Raw genomic sequence first — 26,916 nt, 5'->3', positions numbered from 1 at the left:
TCAATGCTGCTATTAAGTAATTTTTGAAAGTACTTTAAGATGATGACAAAATGGTCTCAGATGCCACCATCTACATGTTGTAAGGAAGTCTAGATCATGATGCAAACGACAACCTGACCCACAGAAGTGTTGTGATTGACTTGCACAGTATTATAAAGGTGGGAAATTTTGCAGAGAAATCTGGTTTTCCATCTCCTCTTAGAAGAAGAAAAATACAACCTGTCAAAGGTGGGCCTGCATTCTAGTGTGACAGTAATCAGCTGGATCTGACTCATTACATTCACACACACACAAATTGTATACCTCTGCTTGGCTGGTCTCCACCACTCCTTATTGACTGCACACAGCCTACCTTATTTGATTTCTCTCTCTAGCTCCACTGATGGTTGAGTTAGAAATCCTTGACCTGGCCAGCTGTTTCATACAGAATATCTTAGGGGATCCCTCTTACCAGTGCCAGATACCCAAGATGCAGTATTGTGTATTCAAGTGTTGCTAAGAGAGTGAATTTTAAGCATTTTCTTCACAGGAAAAAAAAAATGTAACAGTGAGGTGATGGATGTGAACTAAACTTACTGTGGTAATCATTTCACAATGCATGCATGTATCAGATCATTAGGTTGTACACCTTAAATTAATGCAGTGTTAAATGTCAAGTATATCTCAATAAAACCGGAAAAAAAATTTGGCTCCAGGGTCCACTAAAAGTCATCATATGTAAGCATCTCAATTTTATTTCCAGGGTGCAGTCTGCTATTACCAATGTTGTCTATGAATGTTTTATTCTTTCCCACTAACTTATGCAAAGAAATAGTCAAGTGCCCAGTCAATCCTCATGATCTTTAAAGACACTTAAAAGCTTAAAGATGTTAAAATGCACTACCTTGGTTTCATTTCTTTGGGGGTATGTGTAGCAAATGTCTTGGTATTTGAAAGTTGAAGTAGCTGTTTTGTTCCAGGTGTTTTTGACATTCTGTAGCTGTAATAGCAGTGTAGATATGCTGATCTCAGAAAATGTAATTCGCGTTCTTAGACATGTTATCCCTTTTTTGAGAGTTAGCAAAATGCTCTTGACGTAAAGAGTAATTAATAGCAGAGATTTTAGCTTCCTGTTACTTAATTGGAAGAATCTTAGTAATTTTGACAGAATTGGACAGTTGTGTTGTTTTCCACAGTACTATTTGGCTCACAAAGATAGCTCCAAAGAAGTCATGTCTTTGTATATTCTCAGCCTCTTGTATAAAAGTTCTGATTCAGCTGCTAAAATTGCTTGTTACATTTCATAAATTGCTGATGACAGTGTGTCTCAAACTTCTATTGTTATTCTGTGTATAAAGTTGCACTCTATTTACTTGACATTTGATTAAGTTAAATGGTGTATTTGTTGCAACAATGACATGTAATAACATATTTTTCTTTTTTTAAAAAATAGATTTGGACTGAGCAACAAATTTGAATCAGAATTCCCTTCTTCATTAACTGGAAAAGTGAGTGTCAATTATTTAGGTATTATTTGTATGCCTCAAAACTAAAGCCTTTCCCTAACAAATTAGAAAAATTTATGCTAATGAGACATGTTTATTGACATTAATACTGCAGTGTTGTTATTTCTTAAAATTTTTCTTTAGGTAGCTCCTGAAGAATTTAAAGCCAGCATCAACAGAGTTAACAGTTGTCTTAAGAAGAACCTTCCTGTTAATGTACGTTGGCTACTTTGTGGCTGCCTTTGTTGCTGCTGCACACTAGGCTGCAGTATGTGGCCAGTTATTTGCCTCAGTAAAAGAGTAAGTTGAATTATATATTTTAATTTAAATATAGAAGTTGACAAGCCAAATCTTGCATTTACCTAGTTTTTATTTTTTGTATTGAATGCATCACACTATTCTGAATACTATACAGAAATAATTTGATGCAATAGAGGAGTGATTAAGTTACGTCCACATGCTGTTATATTAAATAGCAATCTGAAAATTATAATTTTTATGACATAGGACATTACGTTAGGGTAGAATATAGTGTTCTCTACGTATACATTCATGGTGGTAATTGAAAATTTGGGTTCAGGTCTGCCACTTATCTCTGACCTTCTAGGCATGTTTCCTAACCTATTTATTTATTTGTTTGTTTGTTTATTTATTGCTGCATTGGGTCTTTGTTGCTGTGTGTAGGCTTTCTCTAGTCGTGGTGAGCGGGGGGCTACTCTTTGTTGCGAAGCTCGGGCTTCTCATTGTGGTGGCTTTCTCTTGTTGCAGAGCATGGGCTCTAGGCACGCAGGCTTCAGTAGTTGTGGCACGCGGGCTCTAGAGCACAGGCTCAGTAGTTGTGGCGCACGGGCTCTAGAGCTCGGGCTCAGTAGTTGTGGCGCACGGGCTTAGTTGCTCTGTGGCATGTGGGATCTTCCCAGACCAGGGCTCGAACCCACGTCCCCTGCATTGGCAGGTGGATTCTTAACCACTGCGCCACCAGGAAAGTCCCTTCCTAACCTCTTTAAACTGTAGTTGACATATTTGTAAAATGGCAATATTTACCTCCCTACTTGAATAGGACTGTTGTAAGGATAAAATAAAATAGTGTTTGTAAAGCTTTTAGTTGAATAGCTCAGAGCAAGAGTCTAATATATGTTGATTAATAGCATTATTACTGAAATGTAAGATAGTACCCATAGAAGAAATAAAATGGTAATAGTGCTTATTTTTATTTGGTGAAATTATGGGGAATTCTGTTTTCTTTTTTTATTCAAAGAAATTTTTTTTGTTATTTTACAAGTTTCCTGTGATGAGTACATAGTAATCCTGTAATCTGAAAAGATCTAAAGTGTAATAATTTTGACTGCTTATAATAAAAAATTTCCAAGATGTGGGTAGAGATAAGGCAAATTAGTATAGATTGAATGTGTTATATTTTTGTTAAAAAGCTTTAAAAAATTGTGTAATTAAATGTATAAAAATGAAATACCATTACATTGAAATTGAATGTATAGTTTTGTGTGGCTACATTTCATTTTGTCATCAAATGATAGGAAATATGGAAAAGCAAATTCTATTTGTCCTTTTTTGTTTTGCATAATAAGATGTATATTTCTACTGGAAAAATATTTAACTAGTGCATTTTATTAATAGGAAGTAGATATTACCTTCATAATAAAATTACTATTGTAATATTTACTGTAATATTTACTTTTTTATATTCCAAGAATATTTCTTTTTTTCCCCCCCATAGTTCTCACCAGATCATCTTCCTACCATAGATTAAAAGGAAAAAAAAATATGGTTGTACCTGCATCCACAGTTGAATTTGTAGCTCTTATAGTTTAGAGCCTCTCACTTCTTCCTACTGTTTGGGCATTTCCATTGTTTAAGTGACTGCTATATCTTACTTGGTTGGCCATTTGCTGTTATTTAACCCAAGGAATCAGAGAGTTTTATTACTGTAGAAACTTTTGTGACCTAGTTATTTTTATTTTTTTGAGGTTTTGAGATTCTGTTTTTTACTTTTTAAATGAGTAAACAAGACATTGCAGTGTGCACACAGTGTAGGATTTAGAAAACAAAAGTAAACTTCCTACCCTTCTCCATGAATTCTTAGTAAGAAGATCATATTTCAGATGCTTTCATTAAATTCCTTCTTATTTGAGACATAAGGTAGATTGACTTTTTTAGGTTATTTCAGTCTGTAGTTTCAGAAAGTACACTTCATTCAACTGTGTATTACTACGTATAAGGTCTTTCTTGTATTTATATGATTTAATTTTTTATGGACTCTACTGTCCAGTGGGCATAAAAAATTTGACTACTGCTTAAAAAACTGTTCATTTCCCTGTCAAGGGTTTAAACTATTATATAATTGGAGAGAGGGACCCTTCATGCATGTATGAAGAGTATTAGAGGCCCTGAAAAAAGGGGTGCTTTGTAAAATGGGGGCAGGATGATTTGGAGCAGGGATTTTTAACCTTTTATTTATCATAGACCCCTTTGATAGTCTGGGGAAGCCTATGAACCCTTTCTTAGAATAATGTTTTATTTGTGTTTGGAAAGGTTTAATGTATCTTAAATGTGTTTTCAAATACATTGGATTATTCAGGAAACCAATTACATAGTTATCAAAATACTGAAACCCCTCAAATGTGTGCTTTATAAATATTTATTAATGCATGCAAAATAAGATAGCAGGGGACTCATGGTAGTATGATGTTATAGGAAAAATCTGTGATTTCTATGAGTGATAAATATACAGGTCCTATTTAAACTACCACAGTTAGTTGCATGCATTCATAGCCTAAGGAAATATACTACATTTCAGTTAGAGGTTAGTGAAATTAAAGATGAATTTTTGTTCTGTCCACTTTCACAGACTGCTGGAATTCTATCTAGGTATTCCATGTTAAGAACCCTTGATTTAGAGGTACTAGTATAAATAAAAGCTAAAACCCAGCCTGATTGCCAGCCTCTGAACCCCTCTGAACCTCTGCTTTGTCCTCGTTTGTGATGTGGAATCGTCTTATACGGTTAGAATTGTCTCACTCTAAGGCAAATCAGGACCAAAGGCATACTCCATATGCAGCTTAGCGTTTTCACCTTCCTAACATTACTTAATAGTTTGAATAACTATATTTCTGCCTTGTCTTTGAAACCCATCCCCAAATGAGTGATCCTTTTTATGACCTGGCCATGTTCCAGAGACCTGGTTTTTAATCTGTCCTATCGTTATTATTTTTAGGTCTTCCAAATTGCCTTTTCCTTTTAATTTTTTTTAAAATTTATTTATTTTTTGGCTGTGTTGGGTCTTCGTTGCCATGTGTAGGCTTTCTCTAGTTGTGGCGAGTGGGGGCTCCTCTTCGTTGTGGTGCACGGACTTCTCGTTGCGGTGGCTTCTCTTGTTGCAGAGCATGGGGCTCTAAGTGTGTGGGCTCAGTAGTTGTGGCTCGCGGGCTCTATAGTGTAGGCTCAGTAGTTGTAGTGCACGGGCTTAGTTTCTCTGGGGCATGTGGGATCTTCCTGGACCAGGGCTTGCACCTGTGTCCCCTGCACTGGCAGGCGGATTCTCAACCGCTGTGCCACCAGGGAAGTCTGCCTTTTCCTTTTAAAAAAATTACCTCAAAAAAAAAAAAAAAATTACCTCAGCCTATTTTTGAAAATTATTTAATATACAGTAAAATTTTCTCTTTTTGATGTACAGTTCTATGATTTTTGACAAATGCATAGAGTTGTGTACTGCCACAATCAAGATACATTACAGTTCTTTCACTTCAAAAAACTTCCTTTTTCTGTCCCACTGCAGTCACACCCTGTTCGGTTTTTAAACCCTGGCAACACTGATCTGTTCTCTATCCCTATGGTTCTGCCTTTTCTAGAATATTGTATGAATGGAAGTATACAGTGTATATAGCCACTTGAATCTGGCTTCTTTCATTCAGGTAGTGCATTTTAGAGTCATCTGTTTTGTTTCATGTATCAATAGTTTATTCTTTTTTATTGCTGAGTAGCATTCTATTGTATGGATGTATCACAATTTGTTTATCCATTCACCAATTGAAGGACATCCCTTGTCAGATAGATAACTTGCAAATATATTTTTGCAGTCTGTAATTGTCTTTTCATTCTCTTAATGTCTTTGGCAGAGCAAAAGTTTTTTATTTTGCTTAAGTCCAATTTGTTAATTTTTTAAAAATTGATTGTGCATTTGGTGTCATATCTAAGAATTCTTTGCCTAAATTAGGGTCACAACATTTTTCTCCTGTGATCTCTTCTGCATTTTGCTTTTAGGTCTATCACCCATTTTGAGTCAGTATTTGTACAGGTGTGAGTAGATCAAAGTTCATTTTGTGCATATGACTTCAAGTTTTCCAGGGTGATTTGTTGAAAAGACTATCCTTTTTCCATTAAATTGCCATTGTATGGGTACATTGTCAAAAGTCAATCAACCATATTTATGTGGATCTATTTCTGGACTCTGTTCTGTTCTATTGACTTGTGTCCATCTTGATTTCAATACCATGTGGTCTTATTTATAATATTTTATAGCTGTATAGTATATAGTATATATATATATATATATGCTATAGTGCTGTAGTACCTACTATAAAACTATAAAGTACTATATACAAGATACATCTATATATATGTATATATAGTATCTAGTGTGTGTGTATATATATATACATATATATGTGTGTGTGTGTGTGTGTATATATATATATAGTTTAGTACCTTATAGCTTCATAGTAAGTGTGGAATCAGGTAGGGCAAGTCTTCTAAACTTCTTCTTTTTCAGGATTGTTTTGGCTATTCTAATTTCTTTCATTTTTCATATATGTTTTAGAATCAGATTGTTGTGTCTAAAAAAATATGCTGGGATTTTGATGGATTGAAATTATAGATCAATATGGAGAAAATAGACATCTTAACAAGTCTTCTAAACCATTAATGTGGCATACCTCTCTATTTATTTAGGTCTTCTTTGATTTCTTTTTCATCAGTATTTTGTAATTTTTTGCATAGCATACAGATCATGCACATATTTTGTTAGCTTTATATGTACTTATTTCTTTGGTTTTGGTGCTATTAATGGTATTTTTAAATTTTTGATTTCCAGTTGTTCATTGCTAGTACATAAAAAATACAATTGATTTTTGTATATTGACATTGTGTCCTGTGATCTTATTATATTACAGGAATGTTTTTGTACATTCTATGGGATTTTCCACATAGATAACTATGTTGTTTTATTTCTTGATTTCTAATCTGTATACCTTTTATTTCTTTCTCTCTTTTTTCACTGAGTAGGATTTCCAGTAAAATGTTGAATAGGAGTGACGAGAGTGGACTCCTTTAGGCCTGATTTTCTCTATTTTTCTGTTTTCAATTTCACTGCTTTTTGCTCTTATTTTTATTATTTCTTCTCCTTGCTTTGGATTTAATTTATTTATTTCTAACTGCACTGACTAGAATCTCCAGAAAAACACTGATTAGAAGCAGTGAGAACATATGTCCTTGTCTTGCTCCTGATATTAGGGGGAATGCATTCTCACTTTCATCATTCCATATCATATTAATGACAGGATTTTGTAGATGTCCTTTATCATCTGAGTAAGTTTTATTCTACTAGTTTGTGGAGAGTTTTTATCAGGAATAGATGGTGGATTTTGTCAGATACCTTTTCTGCTTCTTTAGAGTGGTTATATGGTTTTTCGTTTTTAGTTTAGAAATATGTGGAATTGATTGGATTTTTGGATGTTAAACCAACCTTGCATTCCTGGAATGAACCTCACTTGGTCATGCCTATTTTTCTTTTAATAGTTTTGTTGGATTTGATAGACTATAAGTTTGTTTAGAAGTCTTATATCTGTGTTCATGAGGGATATTTTTCTGTAGTCTTTTCTCGTAATGTCTGATTTTGGCATTGGGGTAGTGATAGCCTTACAAAATGAGTTGGGAAGTGTTCCCTCCTCTTCAGTTTTCTGGATGAGTTTGTGCAGAATATGCATTATTTCTTCCTTAAATTTTAGGAGCACTCATCAAGGTTCCTCTGTGTTGTAATGTGTATCAATTCTCCATTCTTTTTTATGGTTGAATAATATCCCATTATGCATATATATCACAGTTTGTGCTTAACTTCTCGAGGAACCAGGGCAGGGTGTAGTCTAGGGCTGAGCACTAGTGAGGCAAGACCTTCCTGGTTACTTTACTCAGTAGCTTGTTAATTGTGATGTTCTCTAGTATGGCTCATGGAAAGAGGCTTTGTGCTGGATATTTGTCGGTTTGGGATACTCTTCCTGTAATCCTTTCTAGTAGTTCTTTGCTCTACCTTTGGTAGTTTCCTTACCCACGTGTGCTGCTCAGCACTCACCTTGATACTCAGTAGACACTATCTGCAGATCTTTGGAGTTCTTTGCAGCACTTTCCTCTCTGGTACTCTGTTCTGTGGCTTCTAGCTGCCTTGGTTTCCTCAGATTCTCAGCTCAGTCTCCTTAACTCGGAGTTGCCGGCTTTGTCTGGGCTCTCCCTCCATTCACTGTGGCCTGGAAGCTCTCTGACATCAGTAATCATGGGAAACATAGGGCCTTTCTCATTTGTCTCTGTCTCCCAGGAATTCTGGTCTTTCCTTGTCTGTTGTCCGTTGTCTTGAAAACAGTTTCATATGCTTTGAGGGGTATTTTGGGTTTTTGTTTGTTTGTTTTGGTGGTTTCAGGCCAGAGGGTAAATCTGGTGCCTATTGCTGCATCATCGCTGAAAATGAAAGTCTGAATGTCCTCTTTTTATAGAAGTGTTTTGACAAATAACTACTGTGCTGCGGATTGAAAGATTTATATTAACGCTATACTCAAAGAGCATGTAGTCTATTTGGAGAATTGGCTAGATGAGTGCAGAGATAGTTTAAGTTTGTAAGTACTTGTCATGTTTTTCATGAAGTAGCTCTAATAACAAAAGACAATAAATATATGTCCTTAGGGTCTAGAAATATGAAGTAGCCACCTACAGTCACAAAATATGTTTGAAGTCTTGTGTTACATCTCAGACACTCATCTGAATTTTACATTCTATTACAAAACATATATTTTTTTAATAGAAAATGTTTAAAATGATTTATTGAATAAAGTTGATACTCTTAGAATATAAGCATATGTGTCTTATGAAATTGCTGGTTTTAGCTACCACTTCTTTATGCTGCTAGTATGCCATTCTCTGGAAGTTACTTATTCATTAATTCAATTAATATTTCTAAAGCAGCACTGTGGACTTGGTACTGTTTAAGATGCTGTTTAGATACTGTTTAGAGGTTATATGTTTCCTCTTGTAGACTTAAAAAGTAGACAGAAAGCAATGAGGTAATTACAGATAGTGATAAGTGCTTGGAAGACAATAAAGCAGAAAACCTCAGCCTTTTGCTCTTCTTTGTAAGAGCTTGAGGAGCTTACAAGCAAATAAAATGCTTCAGCTTCATTAAGTAGATCTTATGACCTTTACTTTGCAAAAGCTTATTTTCGTTGATACTTGTGATTATACTTTGCTTTTTGATTGTGCCTTAATTGTAATATTATAGTTTTGAAAATTGATGTCTAAGTAAGTGAACTCTTTATGACTTGTTTTTCTTCCAGCCTGGCTTATTTATTGAGGAAACAAGTTTCATAATTTTACTGTACATTGTGTTACAGTATTTTTTGTTTTAGCTTGTTTTCCATCCTAAAGTAACTATTAGTTTCAGTCTTCTAAGATTTTGCATATATATATAAAATATCCCACATTTAGTGGTTTTATAGACTTTGTCTATATATGCTCTCAGCCATTATTCTTTCTGACTGAAGAACTCTTAAGTTTTAGAATGTTTATACACCAATTTCTTAATCTAGTGAGTTGTCTTTACCTCCTTTTTTTAGTGCTTTAATCTCTGTCTTACATATGATGACCAAAATTGTGTGGCTTTCTAAAAGTGCTCTCTGTATGGATTTGTTGTAAATAGTGTATATTTCCATTCCCTTTATACTTTTATTTGTATGTTGTCCTGTATCAGGGAATCATTTCTTTAGGAATAGGGAAATAGGCTGCAACATGTGGTAGCTGGGACCTGCACTTTGGTGCTAGAGGAACTGGTTTGGAAAGTGGTACTTACTCAGAATGATCAGTTCACTCTCTCTAAACCTCAGTTTAACCTCTCTAAGACGGCGTTAATCTCTTCTTTGCAGTGTTGTTTTAAAAATTAGAGCAAGTGCATGTAGGGTACTTAGTATAGCATTTTGGCTATGGTGTGTGCTTAGTTAACGGCAGTTGCTATTAATATCATTTTATTATTCTTCCCAGTGTCTGTCTTGCTAACTACTATATCCCCAGTGCCTCTCACAGTGCCTCTCGTCTACTTTATGTTCAATAAGTATTTGCTGAATGAATGTACCTTTTGGCTTTTGAAATTCGTGAGTAGTAAGAACGTAACATTTCAGAAGATATAGTCCTCACTATTCAAAATAAGATTCCTAAGTAAATAAAAGCATCTTGTCTTTTAGAGTAGATAACATTTTTTTTTTCTGCAGGAGCAGTGTGATAAAGTATAAACAATAGTAAATTAGTGTTTGAAGCTGAGTGACTTTGAGAGAGTCGCTTAAAACCTCTCTGAGACTGGACTTTCACCACCATCCCCCCCACATCTTCTTTTTCTTTTAATCTCAGAAGAAGAGAGGCTGACTAATCTCTCTAGGTACTCTCCAGCCCTAAAAATCTATAATCCTTTGGAAATTGAACTGTGTAGGTCTACAAAACATCGCTATTTCCAAGCTCTAAGTAAAGAAGTTCTCAATATTGATTTTTATTTCAAATCTAAAGATTTAACATTTTAGTAAATATTTTCTTTCTTTGTTTTTTTTTAGTTTTCCTTTTACTTTTTTGGCTTCTCTGAGTTCTTTTTGGATAATTGCTATTTAGTTTTGAAACTTTGATTAAAAAAAAAAAGGCCTGTATCTCATCTAACTGTTTTACTTTAAGTTGTATTATGCTTAGATTTACTTCTAGATATCTTTTCTGTCAACCTCAAGTTTAGTTATCCAATAATTGTGAGTTACTTTGGTTGGGGTATAGAAGGGGTGGAAAATCCAAATGGAAGAGGTCAAGAGTAGAGGGTTTTGAGCGAGAATGCAGCCTTGTAAGACTTAAAAAAATTCAAGGGAAAGTGAACCTAGGACAGTCATAACCAAAGAGCTGCAAATATTTGTATATGAGAGGAATTTGAAGTATACTTACTCAGTTATACTAACAGTATTAAAAGTTACCCAAAACTTTTAGAACTCTAATTTACTCTGTGTTTGGGATTTGAGCATTTGTATTCAGTAACTCTGAATCATGAGAATGTCAGTGAACCTTTGGATGAAGAATTAATTAGATAAAGAAAAATGCTAATATGTTTCAGGTAATGAAAGCAAAACAAACTTAAAAACATCAATGAAATTTTAGTGAAGGGCGATCTTGAAAAGTTTCTGGTAAACAAAAGAGATGATGAGTTAAATGTAGTCTTATGACAATCATTATTATTAATTGAAAGTATAGGAAAACCAGTGCTAACTTTTTTTTAACGAATGCTATCCAATTGCTTTATTTCTATAAATATAACATATTTATAAGGGCTTTCATATGTTCAAGATAAGTATACATCTGTGAAACCAACATTATAAGCGGTGCTGTAAACCCAACCATCACCTCTAATAACTCACTCCTTTCCTCCCTCTTTTTTTTTGTGTGTAGGTGTGACAAGAACATTTAATGTAAGATCTACCCCATGCATTCTTCCCCCACCCCCAGCTTTACTGAGCTGTATTGACACATAACATTGCATAAGTTTAAAGTATATAACATGATGATCTGATACACATATATATTGCAAAACCCAAACGTTCTCTTCTAATCTTGAGTGTTCACTTAATGCCAGGGTCATTGAGTTAATCAATTTACTTGTACTGTGTCATTCAATCTTCCCCAAATTCCAAGAGTAGGCATTCATATTATTCCTATTTTAAGGATGAGAAAACTGAGGCTCAGAAGTTAAGTAATCTGTTTGAGATCCCACAGTCTACAAAGCTAGGCCATAATTTGAACCCCAGGCTTAAAGCCTCAGATATGCTTTTTTTTCACTCTTCGATAAGGATACAAAATCAAGCTGTTTTTTATTACTTATCATAATTTAATTTTATACCTGGAAGCAGGGGGATTTTAGAGGTTTGGAAGAAACTTAAAAGATCATTATTTCACAAGATAGGAGATTCAGGCCCATTGAGTGTTGTAAGTTTATCCAGTTGATTTATAAATGGTAACAGTGTTCAAGCATTTTATATTAGCTTTTGCAGTACTTTCGTTTTTCAGCAGATTTAGCTTTCCAATTATTTTTTCCCTAATATTTAAACAAATTTGGTTTTTTTTTTGTGGTACATGGGCCTCTCACTGCTGTGGCCTCTCCCGTTGCGGAGCACAGGCTCCGGACGCGCAGGCTCAGCGGCCATGGCTCATGGGCCCAGCCGCTCCGCGGCATGTGGGATCTTCCCGGACCGGGCCACGAACCCGTGTCCCCTGCATCGGCAGGCAGACTCCCAACCACTGCGCCACCAGGGAAGCCCATAAACAAATTTGTATTTCTTGAAAATACAAACTAACAGTAAAGGAAGGAGGCCATAAAGGAGGTAAAGATGCAGGAAAACAGTATATTTTAATCAGATTTTATACAAAGTTCCAGTTGGACAACTAAGAGTTGATATATTGCTTTTGCTTCTATTTTACTTTTATAAAAACAAAAATCAACATCCCTGTCTTTGAAAAATTATCAGGGTCTCACTCCCTAATAAATAAGTACACATTATTTCTGGTAAAGTTTTTTCTTTTTATAATATTACACCCTTCCTTAAAACTTGTGTATTTACTCTTAGAGAGACTGAGAATGTCATGTAAGGAGTTAATGCAAAGTAGGGGGGACAGGGACTCGCACTGAAGGTAGAATCGGGTATTCTAACACCCATCTATCCTTAAGTGTTCAATTTGCAGTTTCTTGCCTCTTCTTTAGTATCTCCCACATTATAAGGATAAATAGGTTTAACCTCTTTCAAATCTTACTTCAATTGCTGTGGAAAAGGGATCTCATGTAAAAAATTTCTTAGGACCAGAAGAATATATTTATTGCTGTTTCATTTTAAAGAATACTTTAGGCGTGAAACTTAGAAAACTGATTCTTACATAAACTAAATAAATTACTTCCGTTAGTGTGAATGGCACTGATGATTTGTTTTTAGCTGGAGTAAAAACATGTTACTAAATTAAATTCTCATTATGAAAGAAGATATGCAAGAAAGAAGTGTAAACTTTGAGTCTTAAATGTGCAGAGATGGCACTGGGACTTTAAAGATGTGTTCGACTCCTTTAAAATGTGTTTTGCCTAGAGCTGGCTGACATTCAGTTCCCTCTGAATATTTAGAACATAGTATTGGTGTGGTGGTTTATAGAAAGATTTGCTCACCTACTTCAGTGTCCAGTCTGCTGTTACCCCATGCCATGAGTTCTTAATTTCAGATGGTGTATTTTTCAGTTCTAGAAGGTCCATTTGATGTTTTTTTTGTTTTTTTTTGCGTTATGTGGGCCTCTCACCGTCGTGGCCTCTCTCGTTGCGGAGCACAGGCTCCGGACGTGCTGGCTCAGCGGCCATGGCTTATGGGCCTAGCCGCTCCGCGGCATGTGGGATCTTCCCGGACCGGGGCACGAACCCGTGTCCCCTGCATCGGCAGGTGGACTCTCAACCACTGCGCCACCAGGGAAGCCCCATTTGATGTTTTTATAGAGGCTAGTCCTCTTTTGAAATTCTTCATCTTTTCACCCATTTTGTCCGTCTTTTCCCTCTATTTAATTGAACATACTAATCATAGTTAATTTAAATTCCTGTCAGCTAATATCAATACTTCAATTATCTGTGGATCTGTTTCTGTGGGTTTTTTCTTTTGATTATTGGTCATTTTTTCCTGACTCTTAGTTTTAAATTTTATGCTAGATGTTATAAACAGAATGAAGTAGAAACTCCAGAAAAAATCTTCCAAAATCAAGGGTCCCATCTGTTCTGTATTAGGCAGATAGCTTGAGGAGAACGATCACTTTGATCTAATGAGAGATTGAGGTGGGTTGGGCTGGGTTGCAAGTTTAGTAGATTCAGTCCATCTCTGGTTTTCTATTTCTTGGGTATGACCCTTTCAGACTTTTGATTGAGGCCTGGCAGGTCTTTGTCTCCTCTCCTCAGGAGGTTGTATCCTTCGGATATTTTGAGTTTAGCTTTCCATCTTATGCAGGTTCAAGTGTTTTGAGGGGGAGACCAATCATGAGTTTGTTGCAGATCGTCCTCCATCTAGCAGAATTTTGTCTCCTAAATACTAGGAGACTATGAGTAATTTTTCTCTGCCTTTTTGTCTTGGTCCCCCATCCTTCCATGCTGCCCCAGAATTCAGTAGTGTCTCTAGGGAAAACTGGCTTTGCATTTTAGGGTACATCTAATTTCCAGTCCATTGGGCCAGGCTGTACAACCTACAAAAGCTCTGTTGATTTCCCTTTTCCCTAGTAGAGTCCCACTGGTGCCAAGCCTAATCCTCAGCTGACCTCTCTAATCAGCAAAGAAAGAAAATGGCCAGTACATATCATCAAATGATTTAAAAAGCGCTCTTTCCTTCTCTGGATTTTATTTCATCTAGTCCTTGTTGCTTCCAGAATTTTCTGATGTTTTAAAAATAATGGGTTTTTTTTCTTCTTCAGTTTATCCGTTTCTATTTGTGATGGGAGTGTTGGCTTGAGTTTGACATCCTACACAGAAATATAAGTCTCTAGTTACCTTGACTTTACATAAAGATTATGCTGTTCTTTGCATGTTGGGAAGGAAAGAATGGTGTGATTATCACTCTCTTGTTTTTTAACATTTTGTTTGAAATTTCTTCGTGTTTGGAATTGAAGAAATCGTATTTTAAGGACATTGTATTCATTTTATGTTTGTGCCTTGATTGGGAGGATTTATAAATTGATGTCTCTTAATTCAGTTGTAAGTAAAAATAGTTATGCTTGCTGATCCCAAGTAAAAAGAATGTTGGGTTTAAAGTTTAGAGATCTGAGTTTGAATCCTGTCATTACCCTTACTGGTTGTGTGACCTTGGGCAAACTATTTAACTTCTTTAAGCCTGTGTACTTAATCTATAAAATAATAATATACCTCAATTCATGTTTTGTTGCACAAAGCAAGATATAAACAAAAACAAAATACATTTTGGATAAATCTCATTGAGACTTAAGAATAAAGTAGAATGAGTACTTCTAGACCTTAGAGCTGGAGAAAATTTAGTTTTAGATTAGGTTGGCTGTTCAAGGCCGATAGCCTAGTTAGTGGCTTAAGATACCTTGCGTGTCATAGACGTGTTATTCAACAAGTTACAAATTCTTTACAAATTCATAGTTCGTTGAATAATGGAGAGAGCATGATGTTGAAAGCCATACAATCCCGGTTTCAAATCGCAGCTCCACCATTTCCTAGTGTAGCTTTAAGTTTCTTAACCCCACTAAGACACAGTTTTCATATGTAAAATAAAAGTTATACAAGCTGCCTTCTAGGTTTATTGTGAAGATTAAATAAGGTAACAAAGGGAAGACACATGGCATGGGGTCACATCCAAAGTGAGGATCAACAAATACTATTCCTTACTCCTTTTTGTTTCTGTTTCTCCAGTTGTCCATTATAATTAATCAGCAGTGATTTTTTTTTAACCCCACCTGTTGGTTCTAGCCAGTGATTCTTCCTTGTGTAGTTATATAGATTTTAAAAATCCCTGATAGTAATACATTTGACTCTATTAGCTTAGTGAAATTCATTTGTCTTATGAATAATTTTTCTAATTTTCTGCTGTCAATTGAAGCTCAGTTTTAGTTTTTTGATATGTTATCAGTATTTTCTGAAAAGTTATCAGAGGTTTGTGGATAACCCCTTAAAATTGTGTGCAACATTTTACATATTGGTGCATAAATGCTTTTTTCATCATTCACAAGGTAGTCAGAGTAACCTTAAAAATTTAAGAACCACAAGCCTAGTCATACACTCTTTTTTTTTTAATATAAATTTATTTATTTATTTATTTTTGGCTGTGTTGGGTCTTCTTGCTGCATACGGGCTTTCTCTAGTTGCGGCGAGTGGGGACTACTCTTCATTGGGGTGTGAGGGCTTCTCACTGCGGTGGCTTCTCTTGTTGTGGAGCACGGGCTGTAGGCTCTCGGGCTTCAGTAGTTGTGGCTTGCGGGCTCTGGAGCGCAGTCTCGGTAGTTGTGGTGCACGGGCTTAGTTGCTCCAAGGCATGTGGACTTAGTTGCTCCGAGGCATGTGGGATCTTCCCGGACCAGGGCTCGAACCCGTGTCCCCAGCATTGGCAGGTGGATTCTTAACCACTGCGCCACCAGGGAAGCCCTAGTCATATACTCTTGATTAAATTGTATTTAAGCATACCTTGTTTAAGATTAGTACCTGTAAGTCACTGCTCAGTACTAAGTTAAAAGGGCACTTTTGATACACAAAATATTTGCAGTTGTTTAGTTTATCTTCATCTAAAAATAGTACTTTTAACAAACAGTATGAAAAGGATTGTTCTGAATATACTTTAGTGGATATTTAGTTTATCTAGGTTACTTAAAAGTTAATATTCACATAAAATTTTTAAAAGCGGCCTTTAAGTACAGGAAGGGAATTTGTTTAAAAATCCTTTTGAGGAATCTAATCATATTCTAGTTTGTCTTTTGGTGACTATACAGTTTTCATGTATCATAATACTGAGATATGCCATTTAATTTTCTGCACATAACTGCAGTATAAGATTTATATTAATCCAGAACAGACAGAGGTGAATCAAGTAATTTTCTCTTGTTAAAATAATTATTTAAAATTTTGTATGGTTTCTTTCTAATGACTTATAACTAAGAACATTTTTGTTTCACTTATTTTAATGATTTGAATTTGCACAGATGTCAAAAGATAAGTATAGTTTTTATTTGAAAATACTTAAAAGTTTAAAAAATTATGAATACATTCAAAGCATTATTCTAGCTAAAGCTTAATTAATGCATTATAAACTTAGGAGTTTAAAACTAAAACTTGTTTTAAATAAGACATTGAACATTGTGATGTTATGAATAAATCCTGTTCAAATAAGCTTTAATTTTAAGTAGTTGAACTTTTACAAATAGTTTTTAGTGAGCTACCCTATTTATACATTTTGTTAACATATCTTAGCATCTTATGTTCTAAAGACTGATAAGAATGTCATTTCTTTGAGAAAAATTCAGAGAAATTTTGTTACAGCTTCCACATTAAACGTTTTTCCTTTGGTTTTAAGTACTTTAAAATCTATGAAATTTCTATTGATTTTATTAGCAAGTTCTAGAAAACTACTTCTTTGAAAAACCGTTTTTTCAAACAATTGATTGTGAGTAAATGAATCGTTGGTAATGAGTATGCTGTTAAGTAATAATGGTAACAAAGTAGAGAAGTAATACATTGAAGATTTGCTAAATGATTTCTTGCTGTCCTGAAAGACTTATTTATATCTAGTGGCACATAATTTGTTTATAGGGAATAAATAACATATTCCTTAGAAAGTATGATATTAGAAAAAAATTACAAAAATGTTTCTTCTAATAATAAGTCAAATTTGAATTTTCAGGAAATCCTGATTTTCAATTGCAGTAACGTAACTTTATCTAGGTGTTTCATATGTATTTTTCTATTGTAAGCTTACTCTAGATGCTTCTTTGGAAATTGATAGGGCTGTATCATACCTAATATTAATTGTTGATTAATCATTATTTAATTAGCCTTTTATGTGAATTATCCAGGCTATTTTACCTCTTTTGCAGTTGGCATGTTTTGACTTATTTCCACAATTCTGCCAAAAATGTAAAGGAACCAAAGGAGTAGAAGCCAAAATTTCTATCCTCCTGTTATTACTACTTACTACTCAAGTTGAGTCTATTTAATAAATAAGTCTATTTATAATTGTAATGATGTTTTTAAACCTCTATTATTTTTTACTTTAACATTGCTGAACAGCTATATTAGAACTAGTTCACCAGTGAGAAAAATAAAATTAGCAAGGTGCTGAAATGAGGAAATGTGTTAAAAAAAAAAGTTAAAGTGAGAGCTCTGTGATGAGGGAGATGGGTAGGAGTCCAGATGCTTGGAGCAGTCCTTTTCCCAACCAGGTTAGCTGACATGATGTTATTCTCATAAAAAACTTGTTTTGATTACATGGTATGAGTTGATGGTCTTGGTCCTTTTAATTAAGGATAAGAATCCATGATAAAATTAGATTTCTTATTGATCATCTTATGCAGAAGGACTGAGGATTCATTGGTTAAGAACCACTAACCTGTCCTCTCGCCCCCAGGGTGTGAGCACTGAAAAGGATTAAGGCCCACTGTAGGGAAGCTTGCACTGAAGCCTGCACTGCCCTTTCCCCTGTTCTTTCAGTTAAATAGAAGATTTTTAGTTCCCATGACTGTCAGTCTGGTGCTTTTCACAAGCACCAAATTCTTTTAAGAAAATTAAGATGACTTATTTTTAGATCCACTGGCCTAGAATACCGAAAGATGATATATGTTTTTGGTACTTCATGTTGACAGACTTACACATATTGTTTTTTTTTCTGATGCATATTAGTTTGCTTTAATTTATGTTGAATTTGGTGATCGATACAAACTTTTAAAAATCAAGGACAGATATTTATATGGTTAAGTTTGTTTGTCGAGTAGTAATCACAGAGTTTGGCAATGTTAAATCTTATATTTCATTAGAAATAGCTGACAACCCTGTGGACATAAACTCTTAACTTTTACTTCTAGATTACTGCAATAATAAGGTACTTTCTTTTCATGTTTAAAGGCTTTAAATAGCTTTTATAAATGCTGAAGTGTCATATTTTTTTCAATATCTGCCAAATTGGTATTGTATTTAATTGTGAAAATATATTTTGATTTTGTTAACTAAAATAATTGCAAAGTATTAAACATTCTCAGTAGTTAAAGCTTTTTTTTTCTCCATTTAATTTGAGCTTTTGTTGTTACTAACAAATAATTTGTGGCACAGTTTCTTTTCTTTCTTTCTTTTCTTTCTTTTTTTTTTTTTTAATGACTGTTACAATCTATATACTTGTCACCTTAGTGTGCTAGAAATGTTCCACTCAGATGAAGGGTTCCTTTCTGGTTTTGTATGTTCTCACCTGCTCCTCACTGTAAATCATTGAGATGTCAAGTGCAATGATTAATTAAGCTGCACGTGCAAGTGCTTTTTTTTTCACCTGTCAAGCAGGAAAGAAGTCTTATAGCAAGATTAGATGGTGTTAATTCACAGCTATTACTCCAGACTGTGAAGTGTGTAAAAATATTTTATATTTAGATGCTTACTTAGAATATGGCATACCACCGTTTGTTTGGTTTAGAATTCTTAAATATTGTAAGATATAATTATTATATCATCAAAACTTGTCATTAAACTTTCAGTTAGAGGCAAAGGATAAATTCAGAATTCCTACATGAATATTTTGGAATTTAAGGTTCATACTTTATAATTACCTTTTATTCAAATACTGGTAGTTGATTTATTTAAAGTAAATATTTAAGTTTCTAAATTTATGTGTGTGTGTATGTATCATATACACCATGAGATCCATTCATAATGAGATTTGTTCTTGTTATAATATAGTATGGGTTTAAATTTGTGATGAAACGATGATTGTGGTAACTACCCTTTTTTCTGTGAGTAATGAATATTTGCAGATTGTAATGTCAACCTTTTAATTTTTATACATTAATATGAAACAAGAGACTTGGAAAGCTTGTTCTCCCCACCTTACTTCTTTCATACCCCCTGCCCCCTTTTTAAACCATCAGTAAAAAGTAAAACCTCAAATTGTATAGTAATCTTAATCTATTATTAAAAGGTCCTAGAAAGGAAGATTACAAGGTAGATTCAGGTTTTGAATCGGTTTTGCCATTGGTTTAGCAGCGGGTGGGCAGGCAGATGCCTGCTCAGAGTAGAACCTATTGCCATTTTTCACCATTGATAGAGTAGCCTTTCAGAGTCAATGAGCTCTGTCAATGTGAGCTTGTCAAGGCTACAACTTCATAGACCTGAGAGGCGGTTTGAGAGGTCAGCCCTTTTCAGGTTCGCTGTGATGCAAATGAACTTTAATGCTTAAACAACTATTGGAATTTTTATGTCTGCTCCTTGTTCTTTTTTCTTCACAAAGTCATTGACGAGACATTCAGTGCTTTTTAAATTGGAAGTTGCATTGTGCTAAAGACCTAGTACAGATTTACGGAGGGCTGAAAGCAGTTAGATCATGTTCTTTTCATGGTGCGATTAGAATCAAATCGATTTCCCTACAGCCTTCAGCATTCAGATGGCAATTTTAACAAAGCTTGGGGGCTAGACAAGGGACAAAACGACTGAACTGAATGTTAATTACACTCTGCAGCCTTATTTTCTTTTGATTTGGGGCTGACTGGCAACTAAATTAACAAAAAGTGTGACCATAACTGCTGCCCTATTTTCATTTAAAAGGAGAGCTGCCTCTAAAAGGCTATCTTTACAAAGAAACAAGTGAGGTTTGCTGATCATTGTTAACAAGGGCACTTTTTTCCTTTAAAATTCTTGCCAAAAAACTGTTCAAAAAAAGTAATGTAATAAATTAGTCATTGGCATATTATTATCCAGGGAGTTAGTTGATTTTCTGATTTTTATGACATAAGCTTAGAAAATGTAAGGCAGTAAGTAGTAGTTATGAATTATAATTGGCACCTCTGTGACTGTGGTGTGTCTTTAGCATGTTTAACATGCTAAGAGGTAATATGGTAACTAGATTATAGTAGGTACTTTAAATAAATATTAAACATTTTATTATGTAACATTCAAAACCAGCTTGATCCTAACAGTTTTTCACCTAGCTCATCCTTGTTTGACATGAAGATTTTCGTATTTGATGATTAGTACTTATTTAGTTGTGCCACATTAATGGAGCTGTATGCTTTTTTCCTTTCCTTGCAAGGAAGCTGCAGCTGCAGCAAGTTGCAGTTGCTTCTTGTGGCAACACTGTCCTGTTTGCACCTGCAGCTGTGTCAGTCTCATCCTAACACCTGGCACCATGAATTATCCTCCTCTTTTTTCCTCCTAAGCAAGAAACATTTCATGCTGCATAGTATATATTGCAAAAGTCAAGTGATCTTAAATATAAATTTCTTAGTTGATTCCTTTTACAGTAGTATTGAATAAAGAGTTTGATTTTCAAATAAAACCAATTTTGTTTGAAAACCAACAAAAATGATTGGAGACTGAATGAAGCTGCAGCTGCAGCAAGTTGCAGTTGCTGCTTGTGGCAACACTGTCCTGTTTGCACCTGCATCTGTGTCAGTCTCATCCTAACACCTGGCACCATGAATTATCCTCCCCTTTATTCCTCCCAAGCAAGAAACATTTCATGCTGCATAGTATATATTGCAAAAATCAAGTGATCTTAAATATAAATTTCTTAGTTGATTCCTTTAACAGTAGTATTGAATAGTTTGATTTTCAAGTAAAACCAGTTTTGTTTGAAAACCAACAAAAATGATTGGTTTAAATGCAGTTTTGCCTCTGTTGGAAAATCTTTATCTGTGGAATAATAAACTAGCTCTTAAATTTGGCCATTATTTTTAAGTATGAGGTAAAAATTAGTTTGATTTGTTAGCAAATTGATTTTTTTATTAACCTTTAATTATTTCCTTTTTAAATTTACTATAAAGGCCCTTTTCATTTCGTTAACTAATGTGTAAATAACCTTTGTTTTAAAATATATATATATTAAGGTATTCTTGTTTTACTACTTAAGTATTACAATATTTTTGAAAGAAATGGGGATTTAAATTTGTGTCATTTGGTAGATAACATTAGCTGTTTAGACTTTGATAGTTTTAATCAGAGGCTAGTAAGTTCGAAACAGTTAAAAAATACAATGCCAAAAAACAAAACCATATCTTTATCAAAACAAAGTACTATTTCTGTTCAGGCTACAATTTAGTGCTTAAATATTGATAGTGTTATAGACCACCCTATACTCAGTCACTGTCTTATACCTCTTTCCTTTTCACACAAAAAGCAGCTGCAAAACAAAGTTTTTCTAAAACCAGTCAAGAGTAAACTTTTTTCTCATTTGTCTTCCAGACACGAAGATCGATTGAGAAGTTATTAGAATGGGAAAACAATAGGTTATACCACAAGGTGAGTACCACAGGGAGCAGCTTCGTACCGTTGGGGTCTGAATTGCACAGTATGGAAACAGATGCTTTTGTTGAACTAAAAATATGAAAGGTGGACAAATGGGTTAGTCTGTGTGCTGCAATAAAATAGAGCTCATTTTTCTTCTTTTACTCTCCTTCTTGTCTAGCTGTGCTTGCACTGGAGACTGAGCAAAAGGAAATGTGAAACGAATAACATGATGGAATATGTAAGTTAAAGGGCTGTTTTGTGAGTTTCTCTATTAAATGATCATTTATTTTGCTTCTGATCTTATTCTTTCCATGATTATTAATCAGCAAAGGTGTCAGGAGCTTAATCTCCTGAGTGCAAGGATTTTCTACGGTTCACAGATGCATGGTTTCATGTGCAAGACTGATTTATAAAGTTATGAATGACTTGAAAACAAGGCTTCACTGTGTTCTGAAAAATAATAAATTAATTGCCAAGATAAAATAGGCTGAACATGTGTTGATGGAGTGTGAAATTTTAGATGCTGTATAAAGAATAACCACAACTTTGGTTACGCAGCAAGTCAGATATGGCTTTTTTATATAATGCTAATCAGATTTCCAAGTATGGAAGAAAACCTTTCAGTCAAGCCGCTGGAGCTTAAGAAACCTTTAGCCTTTATAGATTTTAACTGCCCATACCTCAGTGGCCTTTAAAGAGTCTTTTAAAGTGTTATTGGAATATTATTTTGTAAAAATTATCTTAAAAGTAAACAGGAGATGAGATGTTGCTCATCCTGTGTTTATTCTTTAAACGATGTCTAATGGGCATGTATATACAATGAATTTTAGAGCTTAGAATGGGATTTAATTTACTGACTTCTTGATTTACTTGAACAGTTTTTCTCCTTTTGAAAAGTTCAGAATACTATAGAAAATTATGAATCTTTATTCTCCCTCGAGCTTGGGTGTTTTATTTTAAATATGGAAAGGTAATATACAAAAATAAAAAGATCTGAGGAAGAGTTAACTATCTGACACATCATTTCTGACAAATTTTGTCTATTCTTTGAAACAGTATAGACATCATAGGTTTTATGTGTGTGTGTGTGTGTGTGTGTGTGTGTGTGTGTGTGTGTGTATAAAAGATTGATGAAAATAGTGCTTAGATACTGGAAATAGTTGGAAATTATCATAAAATTTTTTTCTCTGTAGCATTTTCTCTTTCATTAGCACAATCAAATCCCATTTCTAGCCTTGAACATAAAAGATATCTTTAAAATGTCTCTTCTTTCATAGAATATCTCTATTCAGTGAACCAAATAATGTAGATTTTATCATTATCTATTAAGCATGTTAATTTATGATGATAAAAAGACACTTGATACTTCTTTATAATAATAAAAGCACATTCAAATAACTTGTTTTGAGATTGACCTATGAATATGCTAGTCTTATATTTTCATCATAGATGGTGAGAGAGTTTATGTATTTTGTGAGGAGGGATGGATATGTAAGAGATTTAAAGGATTTTGTGAAAAGAATATTTGCTATATTTATAAACCCAAACACTAAGCTTAAAATGGAGCTTTTTATTTATTTATTTATTTTGCACATTTCTAAATTTACTTTGGAAAGCAAAACATAAAAGTTATTCCCAATACTGTTATTTCAGGATAGAACTATAAGAATGTCATTCATTCATAAAATATGCATATTATATTCATGTTTATTTTTATGATGTTCTATTATTAATTAAAACAAAATAATTTAATTTAACCTTCCAAAACATTCTGAACTTATGTGCTGTGTTTGTAAAATAGTTCCCTTTAATTATCATAAATTTTTAGATAAACACTCTACTAAGAAGAGCAGTTTAAAAAAAATTGCTTAAAAAATGTATTTTTCTAAGTTTTCTTGGAGAGAGAGAGCGTGTGTGTGTATGTATATGTATATGTTTGTGATAGTTGAATGGGGGAAAAACATAATTTAAAAAACCCCCTAAAAATAGTTTTGAAAAGTTAAGATAGTAAATAATCTACCATATATATCTATTTGACCTCAGATTTTATTTAACTTACAGAAATTTCATTTGTTAGTTAAAGGGAAGTAATTCTCCTCGATTATATTTTGAATATTGGAGTAAATCTATGAAAAATACCAACTTGTACCAACTTTTTTTTATTGAGATATGGCAGAGCAGTATGATCTAGAAGAAATGAGACGAGTGGTTAATTTTTATGTGTGGCTTCTGAAGGGAAAAGTTTGTAAGATATATTCTTTAAAAACTAGTAATAATTCAAGTATAGTCAAAGATAGCTTTTATTATTCATTATGTAGTATATACTGTAAAATGTAATTTAATCATCAAATTTTAGAGCTACAAAGAATCTTGTCATCTCTCCAATCCCTTTATTTTATAGATGAGGAAACTGAGAAACAGAGGAATCTAGCTTAAATAAAGAAGCTGGATAGGAAGCTAATAAACATTTTGTAGGCAAATAACAGGTCAGGAGAGTGGCCCAGGGGGCACCTAAGGATAAGTCAACTAGGAGAGGAATGTTTTGGAGCCACGTATAGAAATACCTTCTTTATTGAGACAGATCAAAAGCCAGAACTGAAGAGTGAAAATGAAGGTTTCTGGCCCAGATGGCTAAATGTAGAAGAGTATCCAAACCTGGAGGTCATATCAAGACACAGTTTCTGAAAAAGAGTGAGGAGTTCATCATTTAGCATCTATTCCATATAGAGTTGGAACAAGAGGAAGAATTGATTGTAATTTAAGACAGTTCCAAGTTTAGAATAAAAATCAACTGTGGTCAACTTGTGTCTTTCTGTGTTACTGTGTTTTGTATTTGTTGATTTTCCTTTAGTTTTCTTGTAAAAAGTCTTTTGGAACAAATTTTAACCTTTAATTTTGCTAACCTAAAAAGAAAAGACCGTTTTTAAAAAATTAAGAGAAAGACGACCAACTCTTTTTCTAGAGATCACATATCCTGGTACAATAAAATGAGAACAACTCTAGGTAAAAGGGAGGAAGCCAGAGGAAGTGAATATTGGGTCAGCCACAGCCACCATAGGGCAGTAGAAAGGGCAAGGCTTTGGAGTTAAGACAGTCCTTTGTTCAAATACTGACTCCACAATCCATGGTGTTACACTTCTCGGATCATCAGTTTTCTCATCTATAAAATGAGTATGACAATACTTGCCTCACAGAAAATTGTTGGGATTAAATAGATCCATATAGTGTGAAACACTTGGTATGTAGTTAGTTCTCAGTAAATGGTAGCTTCCTTTTCTCATTCATTCATGCATGCACTCTCCTTCTGTCTGTCAGAGGCACTATCAAAATCATTTTAAGTGATGGAATATAACTGAAGTTTTTTTTAAGATAAAATTTTTTTTAAATCTTTTTAAAACTTTTTTTTCTCCTTCTACAGGTCATCCTCATAGAATTTTTACCAAAGACACCGATTTTTCGACCAGATTAGCATTTACTTTATTTATAGAGACTTTCCAAGTATGTTGTCTTTCCAATGGTGCCTTGCTTGGTGCTCTCCTGGTGGTGACATAACATTGGTTCTACAGAATCGTGTGGTGTTTTTTTCCGTTTTTGTTTTTTTAAATAACCGCATGTTCTAAGTGTGCATTTTTGTCAGACTTTGCAACAGTTATTTCATACAGATGTTTAATACTTAAGTTATTGTGCTCTTTTATGTTATGTATTCTGATTTTCAAGGATTACTTTTTTGTATTATCAAAAAAATACATTTGAACTTAGCATAAAAAGTGGCCAGCCTTTTTTATTTTACCACCAAGGTACACACAGTCCTTTATTTATTAATTCCTTAATATAGAAAAAGACCTTTGTAAGGCTCTACTTATCTGTTCTAGCAAGCACCCTCTTTGTATTATTTTTCTTGCTTTTTAAATTTATTGTCATTATTTTAAAATAGTAAATTTTCTTTCATAGCTTTTTGAACCCTAACATATTTTCTCATACAATTCCTAATGCTCTGTTTACAGCAGAAATATCTGTAACATTATGAAGACGTATCAAAAAGTTTTGAAGGTATTTCTGTCTTCAAAAGTAGTAAGGCAGGATTAAATTATTTTCATTAGAATAGACAAATCCCTGAATGGTATGCATGCATCTAATGGTTACTAGAGCTCAGGATCACAAAATATAGTAGCATTACAATCTGTATATTTTTGATCAAGATGATATTAATAATGGCCTTATTTGGGTTATTTTTTATTGTTTATCAAATCTTGTATACAAAAGTATAGAAATACTCCTTTAAAAAATTTCTAAGGAAAATATTTGTCCCAGTCTAACACAGTTGTAGAATGGATATGTGTTTCTGAAAAGTTTTTGAAAGAAAGCAAAAGTTGTAGAATTAAAGTAAGCTGGTGTTTAATACCCCATTAATATTTAAAACAGATTATTACTAAGAAATGAAGGGCATATTTAGTACCGTTTTAGTCCACTAGTTTGCTTTCAGTCCAGTTATGTATACTTTTTTGATTGGGAGTGTGACATACAAGTTTGAGTCAGATCAGTTTGTTTCTTTCAAATATGTACAGACATACATTTTTTTCTCCTTTTGGTTGTACATATCTCCATGCATTTTAAAACTTTCTAAATTTCTAAATGGCCTATGTATAAATTTTTGTTTTTATAAACCTGAAATTATACAGATTTTGTGTGTGTCAAGAACTTGTTCCGTACAACTGTGGTATCTAGCAATAATGTGAATAACTTTTGAAATTATATAAACTATGCTTAATTTGTATTAAGAATTGGTACCACTATATAATACTTTTTTTCCTTGTATTAAATCTTTTAAATACCAGTTTCATTAATTTATATACCTGTATTTTTAAAAAGTATTCATTTATATTTCTCCAAAGTACTATTATTCTATGTAAATTTGGATAGTTGAATGCCAGTATCTTATATCCTATATTGGACATTAGGAACTGTCTTAAAAACTAGGAATTTTTTTTTTTTTTTGGTCTGAGATTTATTTGTTTCCTTTGCCTCCCAAAACACCAACTTGAATTTATATAACACTTTTCCTATGAAAAGCTCAAAGTACAAAGGATTCATACACTTCTCACTTTATTTACCTTGTGTCTTGGGTGTGTCCTGTCACCTTAAAGTAGTGCA

General features: G+C 33.8%; 1 protein-coding gene across 1 annotated transcript in view; it reads left to right on the top strand.

The window, feature by feature from the left end:
- Positions 1-26,599, top strand: part of CHIC2 (cysteine rich hydrophobic domain 2) — a 47,455-nt gene extending 20,856 nt beyond the window's left edge. The window contains exons 2-6 of the mRNA XM_082838239.1: positions 1,433-1,487; positions 1,629-1,784; positions 21,721-21,777; positions 21,944-22,003; positions 25,184-26,599. Coding sequence (XP_082694365.1) covers positions 1,433-1,487; positions 1,629-1,784; positions 21,721-21,777; positions 21,944-22,003; positions 25,184-25,234 — 379 coding nt within the window. The 3' untranslated portion in view covers positions 25,235-26,599. The remainder of the gene's footprint in view (positions 1-1,432; positions 1,488-1,628; positions 1,785-21,720; positions 21,778-21,943; positions 22,004-25,183) is intronic.
- The last annotated feature ends 317 nt before the right edge of the window (positions 26,600-26,916 follow it).

Source organism: Leucopleurus acutus (genome assembly GCF_964270905.1).
Source record: "Leucopleurus acutus genome assembly, chromosome: 4".
Classification (NCBI taxonomy): Eukaryota; Metazoa; Chordata; class Mammalia; order Artiodactyla; family Delphinidae; genus Leucopleurus; species Leucopleurus acutus.
Note: the sequence above shows the minus strand (reverse complement) of the source record. Positions and strands in the feature narration are given on the sequence as shown.